The 21,074-nt window shown below is 39.3% G+C and overlaps 1 protein-coding gene across 1 annotated transcript in view; it reads right to left on the bottom strand.

Moving 5' to 3' along the window:
- Nucleotides 1-1,767: 1,767 nt before the first annotated feature.
- Nucleotides 1,768-21,074, bottom strand: part of LOC140516910 (annexin A8) — a 31,623-nt gene continuing 12,316 nt past the window's right edge. Inside the window, exons 6-13 of the mRNA XM_072627758.1 lie at nucleotides 20,733-20,823; nucleotides 18,717-18,796; nucleotides 18,374-18,433; nucleotides 15,859-15,952; nucleotides 12,774-12,869; nucleotides 10,763-10,821; nucleotides 8,901-9,023; nucleotides 1,768-2,754 (exon numbers count right to left, since the gene is read on the bottom strand). Coding sequence (XP_072483859.1) covers nucleotides 2,695-2,754; nucleotides 8,901-9,023; nucleotides 10,763-10,821; nucleotides 12,774-12,869; nucleotides 15,859-15,952; nucleotides 18,374-18,433; nucleotides 18,717-18,796; nucleotides 20,733-20,823 — 663 coding nt within the window. The 3' untranslated portion in view covers nucleotides 1,768-2,694. The remainder of the gene's footprint in view (nucleotides 2,755-8,900; nucleotides 9,024-10,762; nucleotides 10,822-12,773; nucleotides 12,870-15,858; nucleotides 15,953-18,373; nucleotides 18,434-18,716; nucleotides 18,797-20,732; nucleotides 20,824-21,074) is intronic.

Here is a 21,074-nt window from a genome sequence, read left to right as displayed (position 1 = left end):
TTTAGTCTGTAATTCAATTCTGCAGCTCATCAACATTTGTAAGCCTGTATAGCTATCTCAACAGAAACATGGAATCCAATTAGGGGCTGAGATTTCATCAGTTGTCATAGATCATTGTTCATCCGGCACCATCTGGCCTTCCTTTGAGCCATCAGGACCCAGCATCAGTCAGCCAGGCAGGCAAGTAGACAGACCCTCAGGGTGACCTTGAGCTCTGATTCTCCCCCTTTCTCTAAAACCATCTGATCTGTAGATTTGGGGCCTTAGTGATAAGCTCTGTGTTCTGCTATGACTCTAGTTCTAGAGTAATTTAAAATATTTTAAGAGTCAAGTTTTAGTCCTGGAAGGAACTGCAAGGAAGGTTACTATATTGGGTCAAATAGAAGCCTCACTCTCTCACCCAAGATGCTTAAGGCATTAGAGACTGGACTTGGGATTTCGGTGGTAGAGGGATATTTCAGGTGAGGAAACTCTCTCCTACTAACTTAGGTTGGCACCTTTTCTGCAACTTATAGTCTTAGAGAGTTGCCTAGATCATTAAGAAGTTAAGTAACTTGCTTAGCTTTTGTCTCAGAGGTGGGACTTGAACCCAGGCTTTCCTGGCTCCAAGGTCAGGTTTCTATACATTATCTGTGTTGTGTCATTTCAGTTATGTCTGACTCCTCAAGAACCGATTTGGAGTTTTCTTGACAAAGATACTGAAGTCGTTTGTCATTTCTTCCTCCAACTTGTTTTAAGATGAGGAAATGAGGCAAACAGGGTTAAATGACTTACCCAGGGTCACACAGCTAGGAAGTATCAGAAACCACATTTGAACTCAGGAAGATGAGTTTTTCTGACTCCAGGCCCCAGTGCTTTATACAGGTGCCGGACACTATGCTAGGTTCCATGAATACAAAGACAAAAACGAAATTGTCCCTACTCTCAAGAAATTTATGATCCATTGAGGAGGTAACATCCATCTAAGTATCTTTCTCTCTTTCCCTTTCTTTCTTTCCCTCTCTGAGTATATACACAAAATATGTACAAAATAAATATGATACATTGGAATGGGTGCATGTAAATAAAATGTATATACAAAAGAAATGATAATAGCAGCTGCCATTATGTAGTGAGTTAAGGTTTGCAAAGTTCTTGACAAATATTACCTCAGTTTATCTTTGCAACAACCATGGGAGGTAGGTGCTATTATTATTCCCATTTTACAAATGAAGAAACTGAGGCAGACAGAGGTTAAGTAACTTGCCCAGGTTCATGCATTTAAGTATTTAAGGCCAGATTTGAAATCAGGTCTTTATGACTCCATGTTTAGTGCTCTACTTATTGCACCACCTAAGGGATATTGGACTGCCTTGACTTTATACCAGGTGGTTGCTTCAACCCTGACTATTTTATAATTATGACATTCCATAGCACCACAAATCTATGAAATTCTACTCTAGGAGAAGCAAAATGGTGTGGTGGAAAGGACTCTCTGAATAGACATCCTTGAATTCTAGTCAGTGCTCCACCACTGACTTGTGGCTTGCCTTTTGCAAGATATCCAACCTCTGAGTCTGTTTTCTCATCAACTAAAATGGGGAGATGATGATTGCCCCCTTTCTCTCCCAGAATGGTTGTGAGGATAAGTACACTAAGGGATGATTGGGTGTAAATTGTTATAAATGGTGAGGTAAATGGAAATCAGTCCTAATTACCCTTAAAAGCTCCCAGAGCCAGAGAGACCGTACAGAATCATGTGTTCAGAGATTTCAGAATACCAGTGAGTATCTCATCAGGCCCCTTTTATTTCTACTGACCAGTCCAAAGAAAACTTTCAGCCAAGCCATTGCTCCAAACTTGACGACCCTTAGGTTTTAATATACAAATCTTTATCAATTTGCAAAGTACAACAAAGAATTCAGAAATTCTCAGGCAGAGAGTGCCACCTATTGTAAAGTCACAAATATAGTCAATCTCCCTAAGAATTTAATTGCTGTCAGCAATTGCTAATGAGCTCTGGCAACCCCTTATTCTGCTCCACCCCTACCCCGATTTCAGGGCACCCTGCCCTCCCCTTCCAGGAGCAACTGATTTGGTAAATAAAATAGATCAGCTTAAACTTCTCAGGTCATGAAATTAGGTTCCACTGATCTCCCAGGAATTCTAGATGAGGATGGTTAAAAAAAATAGTGGCGATAATCAATTCATTATGTTTCAAGTAGGTATAATTACGTTGTTTTCAGTAATTCTAATTAAATCCTTGTGATAACTTGCCTTGAAGTAAATGGATGTAATTCTGTCGTTCAGATTCAAGACTTCCGACTAGTTTCATCTGTATCTTTGCTCAGCTGAGGGCTATCAAAGACACTCTGGTATTGTGATTGTATTTAATACCAAGTTCTTACTGACTGAGACCCTGAGATTTCCTAATGCAGCCTGACATACAGCCTGGGCTATGTTCTCTGGTGGAGGTTGTGCTGGGATGAAGGCAGATAGATTGATAATCTATATGTAGGTAATATTTGATTCCTCCTGCCTGAAATACTAGTTTGAAAGAGTTGAAGATTTTGTAAAAAACAAAGAAAATAGAAACTTTGTAAATAAAAGCTTATTGGATGTGATTCCTCAGTATTAGCAACAATGGTGTCCTGTAATGCATTGGTTTCCTTCCTACTTCCCATCTCTGATATTTCTCTTCTGTCTCTGGAAATTTCAGGAATCGCTCCCAACCAGATTCAGCAGAGCTGTCCTGTAGTCTCCACTGGTGTCTCCCTGAAAGAGTGTTGAGAAAATGAGAGTTAACAGAGTGATCAATCAATCAATCCACATGCATGTTAAGGGCTAGCCATATGCAGAGCAACTAGAGGCCGCTAGGTGGCACAGTGGATAGAGCACTGGGCTTGGATAAGTTCAAATCTAGACACAGACACTAGCCTTGTGATCAGTTCCTCATCTGTAAAATGAGCTGGGGAAGGAAATGGCAAACCACTCCAATATCTTTGTCAAGGAAACCCCAAATACGGTCACGAAGAGTTGGACATGATTGAAAAACAAAAATATACGGACCAATGTGTTAGACGCTAGAGGAGATACAAAAGTTAGATAAAAGGTGTGAAATTTAGAGTTGAGTATATTAGCATTCATTCTTTCAGTGAAATTTTTAAACTGAACAATTTCAAGGCAAAGAAATCCATTGTGATACATAAAAAGTTTGAGAGATAGAGTTTCTGGGTAACTAATTACTTTATTAACAGTGCTAACATATTATTAATAAAAGGATGGTCATTTGGCCACTTCTCTTAGACCAATGATCCCTCATGGAAGCCACACAATGCTTACACGCTCTTGGAAGAGTAGGTGTGCCTGAGGGTGGAAATCAACTCCGATTGGTTGACAATTAATGATAAGAATAAATGTTATAATGAGAGATGGGCTTATTCTAAGGAGGAGCTGGGGGACATGACCGGGATCAATCAGTTTTGGTCAAAAAGACTTATCTGTGTCCGTATAGTAATGTCTGACAAAAGGAAGAATTCACATTTTCCCAGACCTGTCTGAGTAAAACACAACGGATCAGAATCCATCAATTTCCCTAACTTTATCTTTTGAACACATCTCAGTTCTTCTTCAAAGTCTGCCTGAATAACCTACAGGGGCTGATATTTGAATGAGGAAGTAGAAAAGAGGGAAAACCTTGGTCCTAATGTAATAATTAGTTACTAAATACAAGAGAGAAGCAATCATTTCTTTCACCACTGATCTGAGATGGATAAATAAACCTTATACTATAGATGGAGGGATGGAGGGAGGAGAATAGTTAATAGGAAGAGAGAATGTGTTCTGGGTTCAAGTAAAAGAAAGTGGGTATATTGAACATGATAGAGGAAAAAAATCTTAAATATCTCTGTGCAGTCTGATCCTCCTTGGACAAAGAAGTCTAAGGGTTTGATCTGACACTTCCTATTAGCCAAACGCTTGCTTTGTTGATAGATAGTTGCTGGATGGTACTCCTTGGCACCATCCTGCCCAGGAACTTTATAATGAGAAGCATCAGATTAACTTCAGAGGCTGCATTTCATTAAGTGAACGTTTAGCTCAAGAGGAAATTTCCTCCTTTCCATTCTATAATTTTTGACTCTGTCAAACTGGAGCCAATAAATTAATAGGGATTAGATGGAATATTCAATTCTAACACCAAATTGACCTAACAACTAGACAATAAAAGTTAATAGAATCAGCCTTCACTTATCTGTTGGTAAATAAAGGCCTGGTGGCCTTATTATCATGATGATCCACAGGAAGTTGAGGGGAGATAGAAAGGAGTGAGGGAAAGGGACAGACAGGCAGAGAAGACAGAGGCACATAGACAAATGGAGACAGAGGCCACGTGCAAAGACAAAGACAGAGAGACCCAGAGAAAGAGACACCTAGAGAGACAGGGAGAAAGAGACAGACAGATACTGAGGCACAGAGAGAGACAGAAACACACCTAGAAGCAGAGAGAAATAGAGACAGGGACACAGAAAGAGACAGAAATAGAAAAGACTGAGAGACTCACCAAGACAGAGTGAGAGAGGCAGAAACACAAAGGCAGAGAGATACAGTGAGAGACGGAGACACATAGAAAAAGAGAAACAGAGACACACACAGAAGAAGACAGATACATAAATAAAGAGAGAACTGGAGAGAGAGAATTGGAGAGAGAGAGAGAGAGAGAGAGAGAGAGAGAGAGAGAGAGAGAGAGAGAGAGAGAGAGAGAGAATTAGGGAAGGGAATCCCATGAGAGAACCTAAGGGGAGAGATTTCTGCTGAGGAAACTCATATATTGGGGCTAGAAGTGATTCTGAAGACTATGTAGATGTTTGAGACAAGTAGTTTCTAATTGAGGAATTTTTGTTTTATATTCCTCTTTCTTTTCATGTAAAAAATCTATAATTTTTTAAACTGCATGCTTACAAGTAAGAAGCCAATTTCAGCCTATTGTCTGAAGTTTCCTGGGTGAGGGTTATGAGTCAAGGGAGTGAGGAAATCCCCCAAAGTATACCTGGATTTTTTCAGGTGGTGAATTAGTTTCTGGTTACTAAGGCTTAGATTTAAAAACGAGGCAGGTGACCTCGTAATCAAAAAGCATGCTTTATTTACAAGCCAAATAGAAAGATGTCCCCAAACTAAAGGACTCCAACTCTAATAGAGACAACCTTTAATGTAAAGCACCACAAATGAACAGAAAGATGACTCACAAAATGGGGTAATGTTTTTTGTGTCCTAATTTGTTGAATGAAGGAGGGTTAAGAAAACTGACATTCTCTTGTTAGAATGTGTTTTATGTTATTATAGTGATACTCCCTATCCCCTCCCCCAAGCACATTCTCAGGGTGTTCAATAACAACAATAACTCAGGGTGTTGATTACTGGTGAATCCCAGGTCTAGAAGGGACTTTCAGTGCTCAGTCATTACCATGATCAATTATCAGGGGCAATCTGAACAGACGGAGCTAGTCTGGCCTTATAGATACCCAACTGATGGTTGGTAAATTCATAAAAGCAGCATAATATTAGTGGAAATCATACCGTACTCAAAGTCAGAAGACCTTCCTTCAAATACCAGGGCATCTGCTTGTTAATGGTGTGACTTTAGTTAAATTGCTTTTCCACTCTGGGCCTCGGTGTCTGTATCTCTAAAATGGGGGAACTGGTATTTTCACTGCCCACCTCACAGAGTCGTTGTGAAAAAAAGTGCTTTATAAATGTGAGCTGTATAAATGTAATCTATCATTAGTTAAAGGCCATCCCCAGTATTGCCCAATGCAATTTAGTTGTACTTTGGAGGAGACAGAAAGAGACAACAACTTTGTTTAAAGACCTAGGTATTATTTTTAACTACCAATGAACTTGGAGTGCCCAGGCAAGTCAATCGGGGAAAAAGCCTGATATTTAGGTGATAGATATAAGATTATTTCAGCTGTGTGAAGAAATGTCTGAAGTGATCCTTTTCCTTCTATCTTCCCTCTGGAAATCTTGTATATTTTCTTCAGATCAGGAGAGAAGAAAAAGGGGAAAGGGGAGATATTCATCACAAGTTTCACCAAAGAATTAATATTCATTCCAGATCCCAAAAGGAGGCTCATTAATCAAGAGAGTAGAAGCTGACAGTGTATATTAGAAGAAAGAGCCTTTATCTACAGAGATTTTCTTTGGGGAGTGTTCACGTGATGAGCCTTTAGATCCATTTCCAAGTGAGAGGGTTCATCTGTATGCTGGGAAAAAGGATGCTACTTTTTTTTTCCCATTCATTAATTCAACAAATACTTACTAAGTTTACTATTAAAAACTCAAGTTTATAGTATCTATAGGTTTAATGTGTGCAAGTATGCCTGAGGAGGTTACAAAGGAGTGTGTGTGTGTGGGTGTTTCAAATCCATGTGGTTCAGTAATAATAATAATAATAATAATAATGAAAGTTAACATTTACTTACTATGTGCCAAGTGCCTTAGGATCATCTGGGCCTTACAATAATCTTGGGAGACAGATGCTATTATCATCACCGTTTGACAGATGAGGAAACGAGAGGTTGCATAGGGTCACAAAGCTAATAAATATCTGAGGTCAGATTTGAACTCGTCTTCCTGACTCCAGGCCCAGCACTCTGTACTGTGTCACCAAGCTGCCCCTGACTCAGGTGAATCCTCACTTAAATCTTAATGGACTAGCAGTGTTTGCTTGTTTTTGTTTTGCTTTTTACATTTCTGCTTAGTCAGAAGATTCTGAGCTCTGAGCTCCTCTCTCTCTCCAGGCGATGTAGAGGGGTTGTGGGCTCAAAGACCGTTTGTATCAAAGTATGAAGCCCTTGTGAACTCAGCCTCACTTTAGAAGGGAATAATCTGGTGAGTCGTGTCCAAGTATCAAAGTAAGAATGATAAATTACAGGTCTTGTCAGGTCCTGGACCCGTAGGATGGAGAGTTTTGGGCAAAGGGTGCTTAACTTTCCTGAGGAGAAGGAGGAAGGAGATCTAGATTGGGAGGACATTTTGGTCACCTTATCCGTAAGTAAGATCAGCATGGCATACTCTCATGAAGGCTGTGGAGTCTGTACAGGTTGTATCTGCACAGCACAGGGAAAAGCTTTTTGATAACCATAGCTATCTAAAAATGAAATGGGCTGTGTTGGGAGCTAGGGGATCTCCCCTCACTTTAAGCCTTCAAGTGAATGTCAAATACCTACTTACCCTGTAGGCTGTAGAACTTTGCATTGCATTAGATTAAGGTTAAACCAGATGGTTTCTGAGGTCCTTTCCAACTCTTAGATTCAGTGATTCTGTGTATGACACAGAGTCTCTACTGCTGAGTGAGTTTAAGTATGGACAGTAAAGAGAGAGAAGAGAGTTTCAATAAGGGGTCATCCTTTGTTGGTCTCCTCATTGCTAGAGGTCACACTGATGGAAAGAAAAACTTCTTAAAATTAGGGCATATGAGTGAAGTAGGCTACCCTGGAAGGTAGGGGTTTCCCCTCATTAGAAGCCTTCAGATAAAAACTGGGTTATCATCTATAAAGAGATAGATGTTAATTCCAGTTTGGCTTTGGGAAAGATGGCTTCTGAGATCCTTTCTGACTCTGGGATTTTATGAGAACTAGACTGGGAAGGTAAGGGAATGTCCTTTGCTCTGGTAATACCATTGCTCTGGTAAATCCTTTTTCATTATTGAAATCTTCCTTTAATACACTTTTGCCAGTATTCTTCCAAGAGGGTCATGGGGTCAGCCTCTTGGTTTTCCCAGTAGAGAATTCATAACTTGAGAGGCAAGTTCTATGATCAAAAATGGTAACAGTGTTGGCAGGGTAATGATAAAACACATGGCTCAAGGACTTCTTTGCTGGATTCTCATGACCACTGTTTGGGGCTTTTTTGGAAGTGACTCTTAGAATTAAATCTCTTAGGACTCTGATCCCTTAGTCCCAAGGAAGACTTTCTATTTTATCTGAAAAAGATAGTCCTTGTTCTCATATTTCAAAGGGTAATGTAAGTTCATTTCTGGGACAAAATACTTTAGAAGATATTAATCTACATTCTAGTTTATGACAGTTCCATCTCAGAAACTAATTGTGTATATCTAAATTTTAAAGTTCTTAAAGAGGAAGAGAATTGAATAATTTAAAACTCTTTTTGGACACAATTCACATGTTAAGAATACATCAGTGGTTTTGAGGCAACCCAATCTAAATTCAGGTCAGTTAGGTAGAGTAGTGGATAGAGTGCTGCGTCTGGAGTCAGAAATATTCATCTTCCTGAGTTGAAATCTGGCCTCTGACACTTCCTTTACTAGCTGTGTGACCTTGGTAAAGTCACTTAACTCTCTTTGATTCAGTTTCCTTATCTGTCAAATGAGCTGGAGAAGGAAATGGTAAATCTTTCTGCCAAGAAAAGCCCAAATGGGGTCATGAAGGGTCAGGCATGACGGAAAAGCAATTGAACAACAATATAAATGGACATTTCATTCACTTTTCCTTCAGATAGTCCAAGCTAAATAAGTTCTGCTTTAGGCACCAAAGCAAATAAAAAATGTGGTTTTCACTTGTCTATTGATGAGAATTCCAAAGTTACTCCATGAGTTCATTGAAAAGAATCTGAACCCTGAAATGCTGCTGGTGCTTCAAGCCCTAAGGCTTAGTCCAATGCCCGTTTGAGGAATTTTTTCACAGATGCCTGAAGTAAGTATTAAAAATGAGGAGACATTTTGAAGGGCTCTTCCATGGAAGAGAGATTGATTTTGTTTTTTGTGGTACCAGAAGGCAGAAGAATTTGATCTTTCATTAGGAGGCAATAGGATCTAGAAGATTTTTGATCAGAGGTGTGACATGACCACATCTTTGTGTGTAAGAACGGTAAATTATGTGGGTAGAGGATAAAGATTTACTCACCGTGATCATGCTAGAGAGAGACTTCCCATACAACTTCTTAAATTCGACCTTGATGAGGTTTAAGTCGATTTCACTCCTTGAAACAATATTTCGGATCAGGGTACCATCCCAAGTTCCTAATCCCTGCATTAAATAGTTATAAAATAGATATCACTTCTGGCCTTTTCAAAAGAGAGAGAAAACTAATTAGGATTCCGTTTAGTCTCTAGTTAATGAAACATTTCTATATACAGTTTGAAATACAGGAATGAAATTCATTAATGTAATGTAAAGTATCTTTCTCCATGATTGCTTTTTGAAGATTCTAGCAGTTGTGTTATTGGTGGGAGAGGTATAAAGTTTAAATAATATGTGGTTCCTGCCCTCAGAGGGCTATTGACCTAGCAGGGAAATCAGCCAAAAATATATGCAACCATAACACTCAAATGTTATGATAAATATATTAGATAGTCAGAAAATAGTGTTATATAAACTTCATTAATGAAGGTCATTCCTTTTGGGGTTCAGAAAAGGTTTTCTGCAAAAGGTAGCATTTAAAACTGCCATAAAGACTGGATAGAAATTTTAAAAATAACTGGAAGAGGAAACAGTAAAGCACAAAGGCAAGAGGGCATGCATCATATTCAGGGGGCAGAGAGCAGACCAGTTTGGAAGTAGGATGAGTGAGAGCAGCAAAACGAGACAAGGCTGGAAAGGCAGTGTCAAACTATTGAGAATCCTGAATGCCAGATAGAAGAATTTGAGCTTTACTTGGTAAGCCATATGATTTCTCGAGCAGATAAGGGACATGTCAAGATCGATGTGCAAGAAATTCCATGAGAAGGATGGTTAGGAGGGATACAGAACAGATCGGGGAGGAGCACACTTACTAGAATCTTACAACAGCAGTATAGGTAGGTGATCATAAAAGCTTGCATGAGAATGGAGGTAATGGGAATAGGGAAGAGAGGAAAAATGTGAGAGATGTCACAGAAGTAAAATCAATAAGACTTAGTAATTAATTGATTAGGAGAGGTAAGAGAGAGAGAAGAGTCAAAGATAATCCCAAGGTTGAAAACATGGGAGACCAGATGAATGGTGGTGCTCTACAAATGAACTGTTGGGAAAAAGCATTGAGGAACAATGTGCATCCCTGCCCCTTTTCCTGGTCCTGTAAGTTATAGGCAGTGGGGAAAAGGGAATCAATTGGAGAAGTTTATAGGGGTATGATAAATAGAAGAGTTTGTGTTGAAATGAGGAGGTGGAAGGTGTATTGGTTAAAAAGATTAAAGATATTGAGGAGCTCCTTGAGAATTGAGCAGGAGTTTAAAAGGTCACAATATAAACGTACAGGAGATGGATATCCAACTTTGGTTGGAATTTAAGTTGAAATTCACTCAAGGAGAAACAGAGGCATGTGGTAGACATGAGGAGGCTTTAACAAAATTACCTGGTATATATTTTGTTGATACTATATAAAAATATGCTCAACCCTCCCTCTCCATTTACCTTTCCTTGCCATGTCACTTTCTTTAAAGGCAAGGACTGTTTTATTTTCAGCTTTATCATTTCAGCCCTGTCATAAGGTCTAACAAATGCTTATAAAATGCTTTGGTCAATTAGCATTGGTTATCAGTCAATCAAGAGTCCAACCATATTTACTCAAAATGTTTCCTTGGGAAATAAAAGGATTTTCGATAAAAAGAATTTAGTTAAAAGGAGGATTATTTTGTTCATCGAAGAGGCTCAAAGATAAGGAAAAAAAAACACATCATAAAAACCAAACCCCAAACCGGAATGATTATGTTTGGTTTTCCCCATAAGACCAGGAATAAGGAGCTTTGAAGAGATTGACAGGCTAAATTATTAGCACAGTTTCTCACCTTCATGGAATAGTACAGTCTCTCTGCAAAGTAACTGTGAATGTTCCGGGTGCACTTCACTGGACAAAGGGAAAGGTTCTGTTAATCCTTCAGAAGTGATAGGTGAGAGTGAAGTGTGAAATTTGAATCTCCTATGAATTTATGACAACTGGGGCCCTCTCAGCTTGACTTGCTTGCGATTCTAGGATTAATGGTTCCTCACAGTATTTTATCATTACGAAAGATATCACTGGTTGATTTCATGGATATAACTTCCAACAGTCAGTGTCTAGGTTATGTTAAGGATGGCCTTGATAACCTAAGCTGAGCTATCTTTAAAATACATCTTCAAAAAGTTTTCTCTTAGAAGATGGCTGCAACTGAAAATGGGAGAGACTCAGTACATTGCTGGAGGGTCCAGTGGGATTGTATAGACATGACCTACTGGATTTTAATTCAAAGTTTGACATGGTCCAGAGACCATGCCAGAGAATTTTAAGGCCTTCAGCCCAAACTGTGCAATTTTTGGCAAACACAGATCTGTGTTTTTTTTTTTTCAGCTCAGTGCCTTATTTATTTATTAATATAATTATGCTTGAAAAATTCTTAATTTATATTGGCATCTTTTGTTTTTATACCACCTTCATTTCCAAATATATCCTTCTTCCTCCCACAAGCCATCCCTTGTATCCAAGAATAAAAAAAGTGAGAAAAAAGCTCAGTTCTTTGCATTTATTCTGCATGTAACTTGTATTTTCCTATTTATATAAACATTATCTCCTCCATTAAAATGTGAACTCCATGAGGGTAAGGATAGATCTTACTTTTCCTTTGTGTCACCAGCTTTTAGCTTTTAGAATAGTACATGTTTCATAAATTCTTGTGGTTCATTGAAATTGGATGGTCCTTATAATACTCCATATCTATAGTCCCTTATAACATCAGTTCTAAAACAATGAGATTTTTAATATCAATGCATTTTAGGATATATCATATAAATTAGACAGTCACAGATATTTATAATGGGAAGAGAGCTTGGAGTCCATCCAGTCTAAATAGTTTGTGGCAGATTTAGGACTTGGACCCAATCATCTGGCTACAACTCTAGGGCAGAGTAATCCCAATTTCTCCCCTCTGATCTGATGATATCATAGTATAGTGAAAGGGGCATTGGACTGAGCCAGGAAATCAAATGGCTCAGTGGAATGGAATTGAGAAGACCTGAGTGCAAAATATCCTGCAAACACATTTTATGACCCTGGGCAAGAATTGGCTTCTCGGCCTGTTTCTTCATCTGTAAAATGAACATAATAATTGCACCTACCTCCCAGGGTTGCCGTGAGGATCAAATAAGATAATATTTGTAGAGTGTTTAGCCAAAGCCTATATAGTAGGTGCTTAATAAATGTTTCTTTCCTTCCTTCAACCAGCCATATGACCAAGGGCAAATAAAAAAGTTCATCTCATGTATAAAATTAGAAGACATTTTGAAGGGTAGTTATGTGGAACCGAGATTAGATTTGTTCTACAGTCTTGTCTCAAAGGGCAGAGATTTGTATTTATTTACTTATCTCTGGATGAGTCGAATATAAGCCACTTGAGGGCAGGGACTGCTTTGTGTTTGTCAGTGTGCCCAGCGTCTAGCCCAGTGCTTGACAAATATAGATAGGGATTAGACCTGTGATTTCATTGACATAGAGAATTCTCAGATGAGGAAATGTTCTCTGCCGATACAATTTGGCACCTTCGCTGCCACTTACAGACACAGGGAGTTGCCCAGAGGCTGAGAGATTAAATAACTTGTCCAGAATCACTCAGGTAATATTTATCAGAGGTGGGACTTGAACCCAGATGTGCCTGGCCTCAAAGCCAACTCTGTGCCATGCTTAATAAACATTTGTTGAATTGACCGGAATTCTGTGATCTTTGCTCTTGTCTATTAGATATAAGTAGACACAGTTGTCAAGAGGTGGCCTCCATCTGGAAGCCATAGGAGATGTGGACAATTATCGAGACTCTTTTAATGCCTTACCCACAGTGAGCATCGCCTCCTCCAGGGAACCATGGGTCTCACTCTTAATACTGTCCTCGATGCTCTTGTTGGCAAGTTTCTGGTACTCATCAAACACTGTGTGGAAAGAGTAGATAGTGTCTGGTCATAAGAATGTCTAACGGAAAGAAGACTGCTACAGAGAGGTTTTCTGAACCCTCAACCACAATCCATGGTCTAATAAAGGATTCCTACTCTCCATTTTGCGAAATTAATTATACAAAAGGGTTTACAAAAGCATAGAAATGAAATCATGTAGTTATAAACTTATTGAAAGGAGTAATAAATTAATAGAAACAAAATTCAACAAAAATGTCTGTCAGTTGGTATCATGTTTACAGGACACTTTAAGCATGCTACAGTCTAGCCCCACTTAACTACTGGCTTCATATATTGTACATTCTATTTTGAATCTAGTGGTCTTTGTACAGTCTGCCTACATCTGTCCTTGGAATACATTCCATTTTCATTTCTGCCTCCTAGAAACCTTCCTTTGCTTCTAGCACCATCTCCCACACGAGGCCTTTCCTGGTCCTGGACCTCTTCCTTCATAGTTATTAATGTCCCGCAACTCTTCCCAAAATTATTGTGAATTTACTTGTCTATCTGTACATAGTTTTCCTTTGCTTCTATGTGTACCAGTTTTTTTTTCTCCTCTCTTAACAGACTAGGCATCTGGAACATAATAAGTGCTTTAGTTAATATTTATTGACTGATGGAATTGGCTCAGCTGATTCTTGTCTGAAGAACGTAACTCGATCAGTAATTGTTTAATTCATTTTAGTATTTTAAGGTGAATGTATTAAAACTATTAGCAATTCACATTTATCTGTTATTTTAAGTTTTATGAGACATTTTCCTCACAATCACCTTGCAAAGACAATATTCCCAAGTATAATTAGTCCCAAATTGCTAAAGGGATCAGATAAGGAAAGTCACTTCCTAGTGAAAATAAGGGCCAGGAGTCAAACTCAGATCTCCTGATTCCAAGTGTGAAACTCTTTCCTTGGCAGCTTGGTATAGTGAAAAATGCATTGGCTCTGTAGACAAGGAAGCTGGGATATATGTCCCAACTCCAGCACTTCCTGCTGTGTGACCTTAGCCTCGTCCCCTAACTTTTCTGGGCTTTTGTTTACTTACAAGTAAAATAAGTTTAAGACCTGTTCCAGCTCTAAGTCTCTGTTTCTATTTCTTAAATACCTTCTGTGTCACTGGCAATTTGATCCCTCCCACAAAGATGGTAGAGGTTGAAAATATAAACAAAATAAAATAACGAAATCAGGTACTTTCACAGATGATAGATTCCCTGATAGATGCTGAAGGAAACTGAGATGATTTGTGGATGTCCTTAATCTTTTCAGATTGATGTCATGAAGGGCAATTGTAGCATTATAGATTTAAAGCTGGAAAGGATCTTAGAGGCCATGAGCCCAACCCCCTCATTTTATAGATGAGGAAACTGAGACTGAGAGGGAGAAGTTAAGTGACTTGTCTAGGGACACAGTCTGAGACTGGATTTGAACTCAGGTCTTCCTTGCCCCAAGGCCAGAGCCCTAACTTTTCCCCCTTATATCTCATGATGCTGGGAAAGAATATAGCTTTGAGTGAGACTCTTAAGGTCCTGATTTGGGTCATGCGACTTTAACTAAGTCTCTTTTCCCCTTTGAGGTTCAGTTGTCTCAACCGTAAAAAATAATAGCACATTTGCAATGCTTTCCCCACAGGATGGTTGTAAGGAAAGTGCTTTGTAGATGTTAAAGCAATACGTAAATGAGCACTATTATTAATTCAACTGTTCAAGAACCCATAATTTCGATTGTGTGACTGCTCCATCCACTGATGCAGATAGCCACCCATCTTCACTTTAGGATATGGCCTTTCTTCCGGAGTTGTTGTGACTGAAATAATTATCACTTAATAGGCAACCTCCTAGTGACATGCCTCTTCAAACTTAGCTAGACATAAAGTCTATGGTTGTCTCTGTATTAAGAGCCCTCTAGCTAGTTGGGATTTGCCCTTTATCAAAACCTTTGGGAACACAAGATCATCTTCAGGCCACAGTGAAGAATTAGAAGAGATTCAGCAGAGGGAGAAGTAATTACTTTTGATATCACTGCCAGAGACACAATCCTGAGTTTGAGGGACCATGGTTGCGCTCCTGCAAGGCGTTGCTTCTATTCTAATGGCTGATTCGGTTTGTTAGTCATGCATGAAACAGGTTGGGTGGCTCACATTGGTGTTGTAGTTAGAAAGACCTGAGTTCAAATCTAGCCTCAGACATTTAGTATCTGTGTGACCCTGGGCAAGTCACTTGAAAATCACTCTCTTATCCTCACTTTTCTCTTAATGGGGATAATAAAACTCCTAACTGCATCTTTTTCCTGGGGTTGTTGTCAGGATAAAATGAAATAATATTTGTGAATCCCTTTGCAAACTTTAAAGTGTATGCAAATGCTAGCTATTATGGTTACTGTTACTACCATTAACAGACCACTTAGATAGGCTGATCCTCTTCTAGATACACTAGCCTCCATGACGTTGGCCAACACCCTATCTGTGCTCACTGGACTGTGACCCCAGGCCGGGCCCTATATCTCCTTCCAGACAGACCTGCTCCGAATCTCTAGCATCAACATACAATGTCTCGGTAGCTTCACTGGATCTAGAAGAAATCCTGTATTTTAGGGGTGCCAATCTTGACTAACATCAGTTGAGTAGACTTAATGAATGGGGAGAAGAGCTGGGCATTCTAGCTCCATTGTTCTAGGACTTCCAAGTGGGTTAAATAGTTCTAAACCCTTCCCATGTAGAAAATGGCCACATATGAGACACTGAACACACCAGTTTCTATTTGCTTTAGGTTGAGCCTTCCTGATGTGGTTTGAGTGGGAAGTCTGATGTGATGGAGATTGAAGGTTTGGAAGCCATTTGTCCAGAGCCAAAGCAGGGCTCACAGATAACTCTATGAAGGCTTGGTTAGCACAGTGCTGGGCACATAGAAGGCACTGAAGAAATGCTTGTTGACTGACTATTAGAGTGTGAAAACACAACAAAGAATGCTCTGTACCTCTCATCAAGTGTGTGGCACTCCGAGTACAAAGGATGGTGATAAATTTCATCTCATCAGTACCCTGTATCTTTTCTCCAGCTGCATAGAGATCCTAAAAGCACAAATAACATTTATTTACAATGTGTTTAAGTTAGCCCTAACAATATATACTTGTGAGAAAATCCAGAAACTGAAAGAGAAAAATATTATGGTGGAGACTGAGTCAGGGTCAATGGAGGGAGAAGCAGAAGTGATTTTGTTATAGGAGTAAATATTCTAGAGACGTTTGCTCTGTTCCGGAATTTGAAAATACCAAAAAAAAAAAAAAAAAAAGAATAAGTGCTCTTCATGTGACTCCAATGGGGTAGCTTTTTAAAAGAGATCAGTGTGGATGCAGAGGTCACTCACTGACCAACTTGTGTTTTTTAAAAGCCATATCCAAAAGAGAAAATCAAGAAAGCTGATAAATAATGTGTAATAAAGAATAATTCTGTAAAGATGGTACCAGGTATGCTAAAACTCTGAGTTAGCTGAGATTGGTGATGAATGTTAGGGACAACAAAAGAGGCTCTTTTGAAGTAGGTCGGTGTTGTTTCATCATTTCAGTTGCATCTGACTCTTCATGACCCAGTCTGGGGTTTTCTTGGCAAAGATACTGGAATGCTTTGGTATTTCCTTCTCCAGCTTATTGAGTAGATAAGGAACTGAGACAAACAAGGGTAAATGACTTGGCCAGGGTCGCACAGCTATTAAATATCTGAGGTTGGATTTGAACTCATGAAGATGAATGATGTTGGTTCCAAGCCCAGCACTCTATCCACTACACCACCTAGTTGCCCCTTAATTTAAAATATGTTGGGAAAGGTCAAAAAAGAACCAGGACTGTTTTTTGACTTGGATAGGACAATGATAATGGATGACAGAAAGAAGATGGAATAATTCATCCTTTAGTTTTTTCTTCTGCTTTTTTTCTCCCATAAAAAATCTCACTTTAGTGCTTCATTGTGGTGTGGAGGTGACCCTGTGTTCTTAAAGGTCCTGCCATCAGCATGCAAAGGAGGCAGTTTGTTGAACTGAGAAAAGTCTTGGACAGGCCATCGGAAGACTCGGGTTCTACTCCCAGTCCTTTGATTGGCAAGTTATTTCCCCTCAATAGGTCTCATCTATAAAATAAGAAAGTTGGCCTCTGTGACCTCTAAAATTCCTTCCTTCTTTAACATTCTCTGGTTCTAAGGATAACAATAAAAGACCTCCATGTTTATTCCTTCAGACTGAGTCCCATGGAAATTTAAAATTATAATAGTAAGGGACTAGAGGCAGCCTGGTATAATTGCAGGCCAAACTTCAGAGTCACAAGACTTGGGTTCAAGTCCCACCTCTGACACATATGAGTTATGTGCCCCTGGCAAGTTCTATGTCTCACTGCTCCAAGAGACTAAGATTTAAGATGCAGACCAGGTTTGGACGTCCATCGGTAGAGGGAGTTTTCCTATAACAGTGAAATCAAAGACTGGTCCAAACAAACAAAAGTTGGAACAAATGTGCAATTTATCTTCAGATAACTCAGGCATTCACTTGTTCAACTGATAAAAAAGAGACAGCTTTCTTCCATTTCTTTCCCAAAGAGTATCCCCAGTTCCCTTGATTTAGATATTAGAATGGAATGGCAGAAAATTCCTTTCTCTGTGTCCCCTACTTTACTTTGTGATAATAGAATGATAGTTCAAATCCTCCAGGGGACAGTGATATGTAGGGGAACAAATTTCAAACTTTATTTATTGGGGACTTTATTTCTTTTACTTTTCCCATGAATTCCAAGTAGACAACGTCATTCTAACCCCTGCTCACAGAGACACTGATCAGAAGGAAAAGTTGCTGAATGAATCAGGTTCCATTTGCGCTGGGGTCTGGTTCTAATATAGCCCCAATTCTCCAGGAACTGGGTGAGAGGGAGTAGGTAAATGGAACATGGTGTGTGTGTGTGTGTGTGTGTGTGTGTGTGTGTGTGTGTATGTGTGTATATGTGTGTACATGTGTGTATGTGTATATGTGTGTATGTGTATGTATATATGTGTGTGCATATGTGTGTATGTCTCTATGTGTATGTGTATGTGTGTATATGTGTGTGTATATGTGTGTGTGTGTGTGTGTGTGTGTGTGAAGGATATGGGGACATTTTTAACGTGCAAGGAAGCAAGGGTAGGTCTCATGAATATGTTGCACTGGATATCCTCTGACGTCTCTTCAAGCTTACTTGGGCAAAAAACAAAAGAATGATAAAAGCATCTGGGAAGCAATAAAATAAAATAACCCAAAGAAAACAGAAGGTAGTTCAGAGAGAAACATAGACGAGTGGTGTAACTTTGGAACTAACACGGTAAAGGTGCTTTATAAAATTCAAGTTGTATGTAATAGAGGCTTGAATTTTTGTATAGAATCCTCTTTTTTTTTATATATCAAAGTGCTCATATTTTCTGGTGTTTGACAAGTTCAGAATAATAAAGAAAATATATTTAATAATTAAAAAGTTTACCTGTGCATCCTGGAGTGCAACTCCTGGATCCACAAAACCACTCATGTCATCTCTGCTGCCCTGAGGGAGGAAAAAAAAGTAGCTATATAAGGCAATGGAATCTCTACCCACATCAGATATGAGACTGAGGCTGAATCTTACATTCCTACCCTTGACTGCCCTTGTCTCAGTAAAATAGGTCTGCTCTGTTGTTCCATCCCCTCGACATGGGAATCATCAAAGGTTTTCCCTCCGTAGACCCATGTGACCCTGTTCTCCAATTTGGGGCTTTCTCAGGGAACCAGGCTTGTGGAGCCTTGCATGGTTGCCTTAGGGACCATCAGAAAAGCAAACCTGCTCTTACCTGCAGAAGGCAGACTAGGATTCTCTCCAGGTATCCACTCGTGTCTGATTTAATATCGTCTTCCAGGTTGGAACCATATTCTGTAAGGCAGAAACTCAGGAGGGTTAATAATATTGATTCAAATTTACATAGCACTTTAGAGCATAAAAGTACTTTCCCTGTGGTGAAATGAACCTGTGAGATAGGCATGCTTAGAGAAAATACCAGATTTAGAATGACTGGGGCCTGAGGTATCATATATTCTGAGCAAGAAGGGATTGTAGAAGCCACTGAGACTAATCCTTTAAATTTACAGATGGGGAAAGTGAGGCTGAGAAGTTAAGTGATTTGTTCAAAGTCATACAGCTAGTAAATGTCTGAGACAACATTTGAGCAAGTTATTTTAAAAATAAGGAAGTTGAATCCTGGAGAGATTAAGCAACTTGCTTAATGTCACAGAACTAATAAGAAAAGGAATCAGGATTTGAATTCAGGGCTTTTGACTCCAAATCCAAGTAGGATGTAGTGTTATATGTGCTGTACTACTCATTGCAGTATTTGTGGGCAGCAAAATCTTTCTGGTGATATCATAGTGTGAAAGAGAGCCTTTAATATGGATTCATACACACATTTGTTCATATCCAGATGCAAAATCCATTGGATTCTCTATAAGTGTGATTCTGGGCAAGTCATGCCCTCTGTAACCTTCAGTTTCTTAATCTGAAAATGAGTGACTTAGATTAGATGATGTTTGAGGTCCTGTCCAACCCTAGTTCTATGATCCTATACCTATCAGGTTTTTAGAGCCAGATATCTCTACCATGTTGAGTTCAAGAGTACCTCTTGAGGAGCTCGTTACCTCATCACCCTTTCTACTCTTACATGGCCTGAAGACCATCACATCTGAGGATCTTGTTCACAACCTCCCCTTCTCATCGAAATTTGTCCATATAACTCTACAGAGGCTACTTGTATTGCATTTCTGAATCCTATCAGGCAAGCTTTCCCTAAGATTTGTCTATGGCTTTCATCTTAGTCCCCTTTCCTTTATAGGACAGTGGGGCATGGAACACAGGCTTTATCATTTGCACATGCCACAAGCTGTTAGTCTGTTTCTTAGTAAAGAAACAACAGGAGATAGCTAGGTGGCTCAATGGATAGAGTGCTGGGCTTGGAGTCAAGAAGACCCGAATTCAAATCGGCCTCAAAACACTTACAAGCTGTGTGACCCTGGGCAAGTCACTTAACCTCTGCTTGCCTTAATATACTGGAGAAGCAAATGGCAAACCATTCAATTTCCTTGCAAAGAAAACCCCATGAACAGTATGGTCACTGGGTCTTGAAGAGTCAGACACAACTGAACAACACCAAATTAACTTAGGAATCAATTTCTTCATAATTCAAGGCAGTCCTTATATTCCCGCTGTCTTGGTAGAGCATACCATTTTAACTCTCAACTTTTTTTTCCTTCTAGACAAGCCTATTAATGAGAAAAATCAAATAAGCACTGTAGGAAGACCATTAAAAATACATAGTCTCCACCAGATATGAAATACAATAATGAATGTAAAGGACACTTGAGAACAATTTGCAATTTACTTGGAACACTGCAATTTCTGTGAAAAAGAAAGAAAAAATAGTTGGTGTAATACATGGTAAGCAAGGATATTGAACTAGATGATCTCAAAAGTCTCTTCTAAGAGCCAACATTCTATGCTTTCCACTTATGTAAAACATGGGTCTGGAAGTTCTGATGCCAAGATCTTTCACAAAGTTCCCAGAATTGGGAGGGCACTTCTGCTGCCTCCTTTTTTGGAGATATTTTGAGATGACTTCTAGAACACTAGGCAGTGTCTACTTGAGGTCATATAGGTCCTCATGTCCCCAAAATGTCTTACACTCTGACAGTAGATAACCCCTCCATATCCCCATATCTTTGTCTTCATTGTCTCTCGGCTAGTTGGTGAATTGCCTTCAGTAATTGCCATGTGAATCCTTTACATGAGATGCCAACAGCACAGCCATACTGATTCTTACCTTCCTCATAAGCTTTCATGATTTCCCTGAGTTGGCTTTTGGTCCGAGACGCCAAGATCTCAATGATGACCCCCTCTTTGGTTCCTATACCCTGGGAAGAGAAAGAAATTCCACATAAGAGTAACTTCTAGCAAATGAAACCTGCTTCTCTGCTTCTCTGCTTCTCTGCTTTTAGTCAGACTGCAAGGATAATGGAAGAGACAGGTTTTTAGAGGGACCATAGTAGAGTGTTGTGCATGCGTAGATTTCAATGAGTCAGAATTGTGTGTGTGTGTGTGTTTTCAAATTTAATGTGTTGCTTGGGACTGGCAAATTAAAGTGTGCTTTTTCACATTTATGTCT

The sequence above is a fragment of the Notamacropus eugenii genome, chromosome 1 (genome assembly GCF_028372415.1).
Source record: "Notamacropus eugenii isolate mMacEug1 chromosome 1, mMacEug1.pri_v2, whole genome shotgun sequence".
In the NCBI taxonomy this organism is placed as follows: domain Eukaryota; kingdom Metazoa; phylum Chordata; class Mammalia; order Diprotodontia; family Macropodidae; genus Notamacropus; species Notamacropus eugenii.
This window is presented reverse-complemented; position numbering and strand designations above follow the sequence as displayed.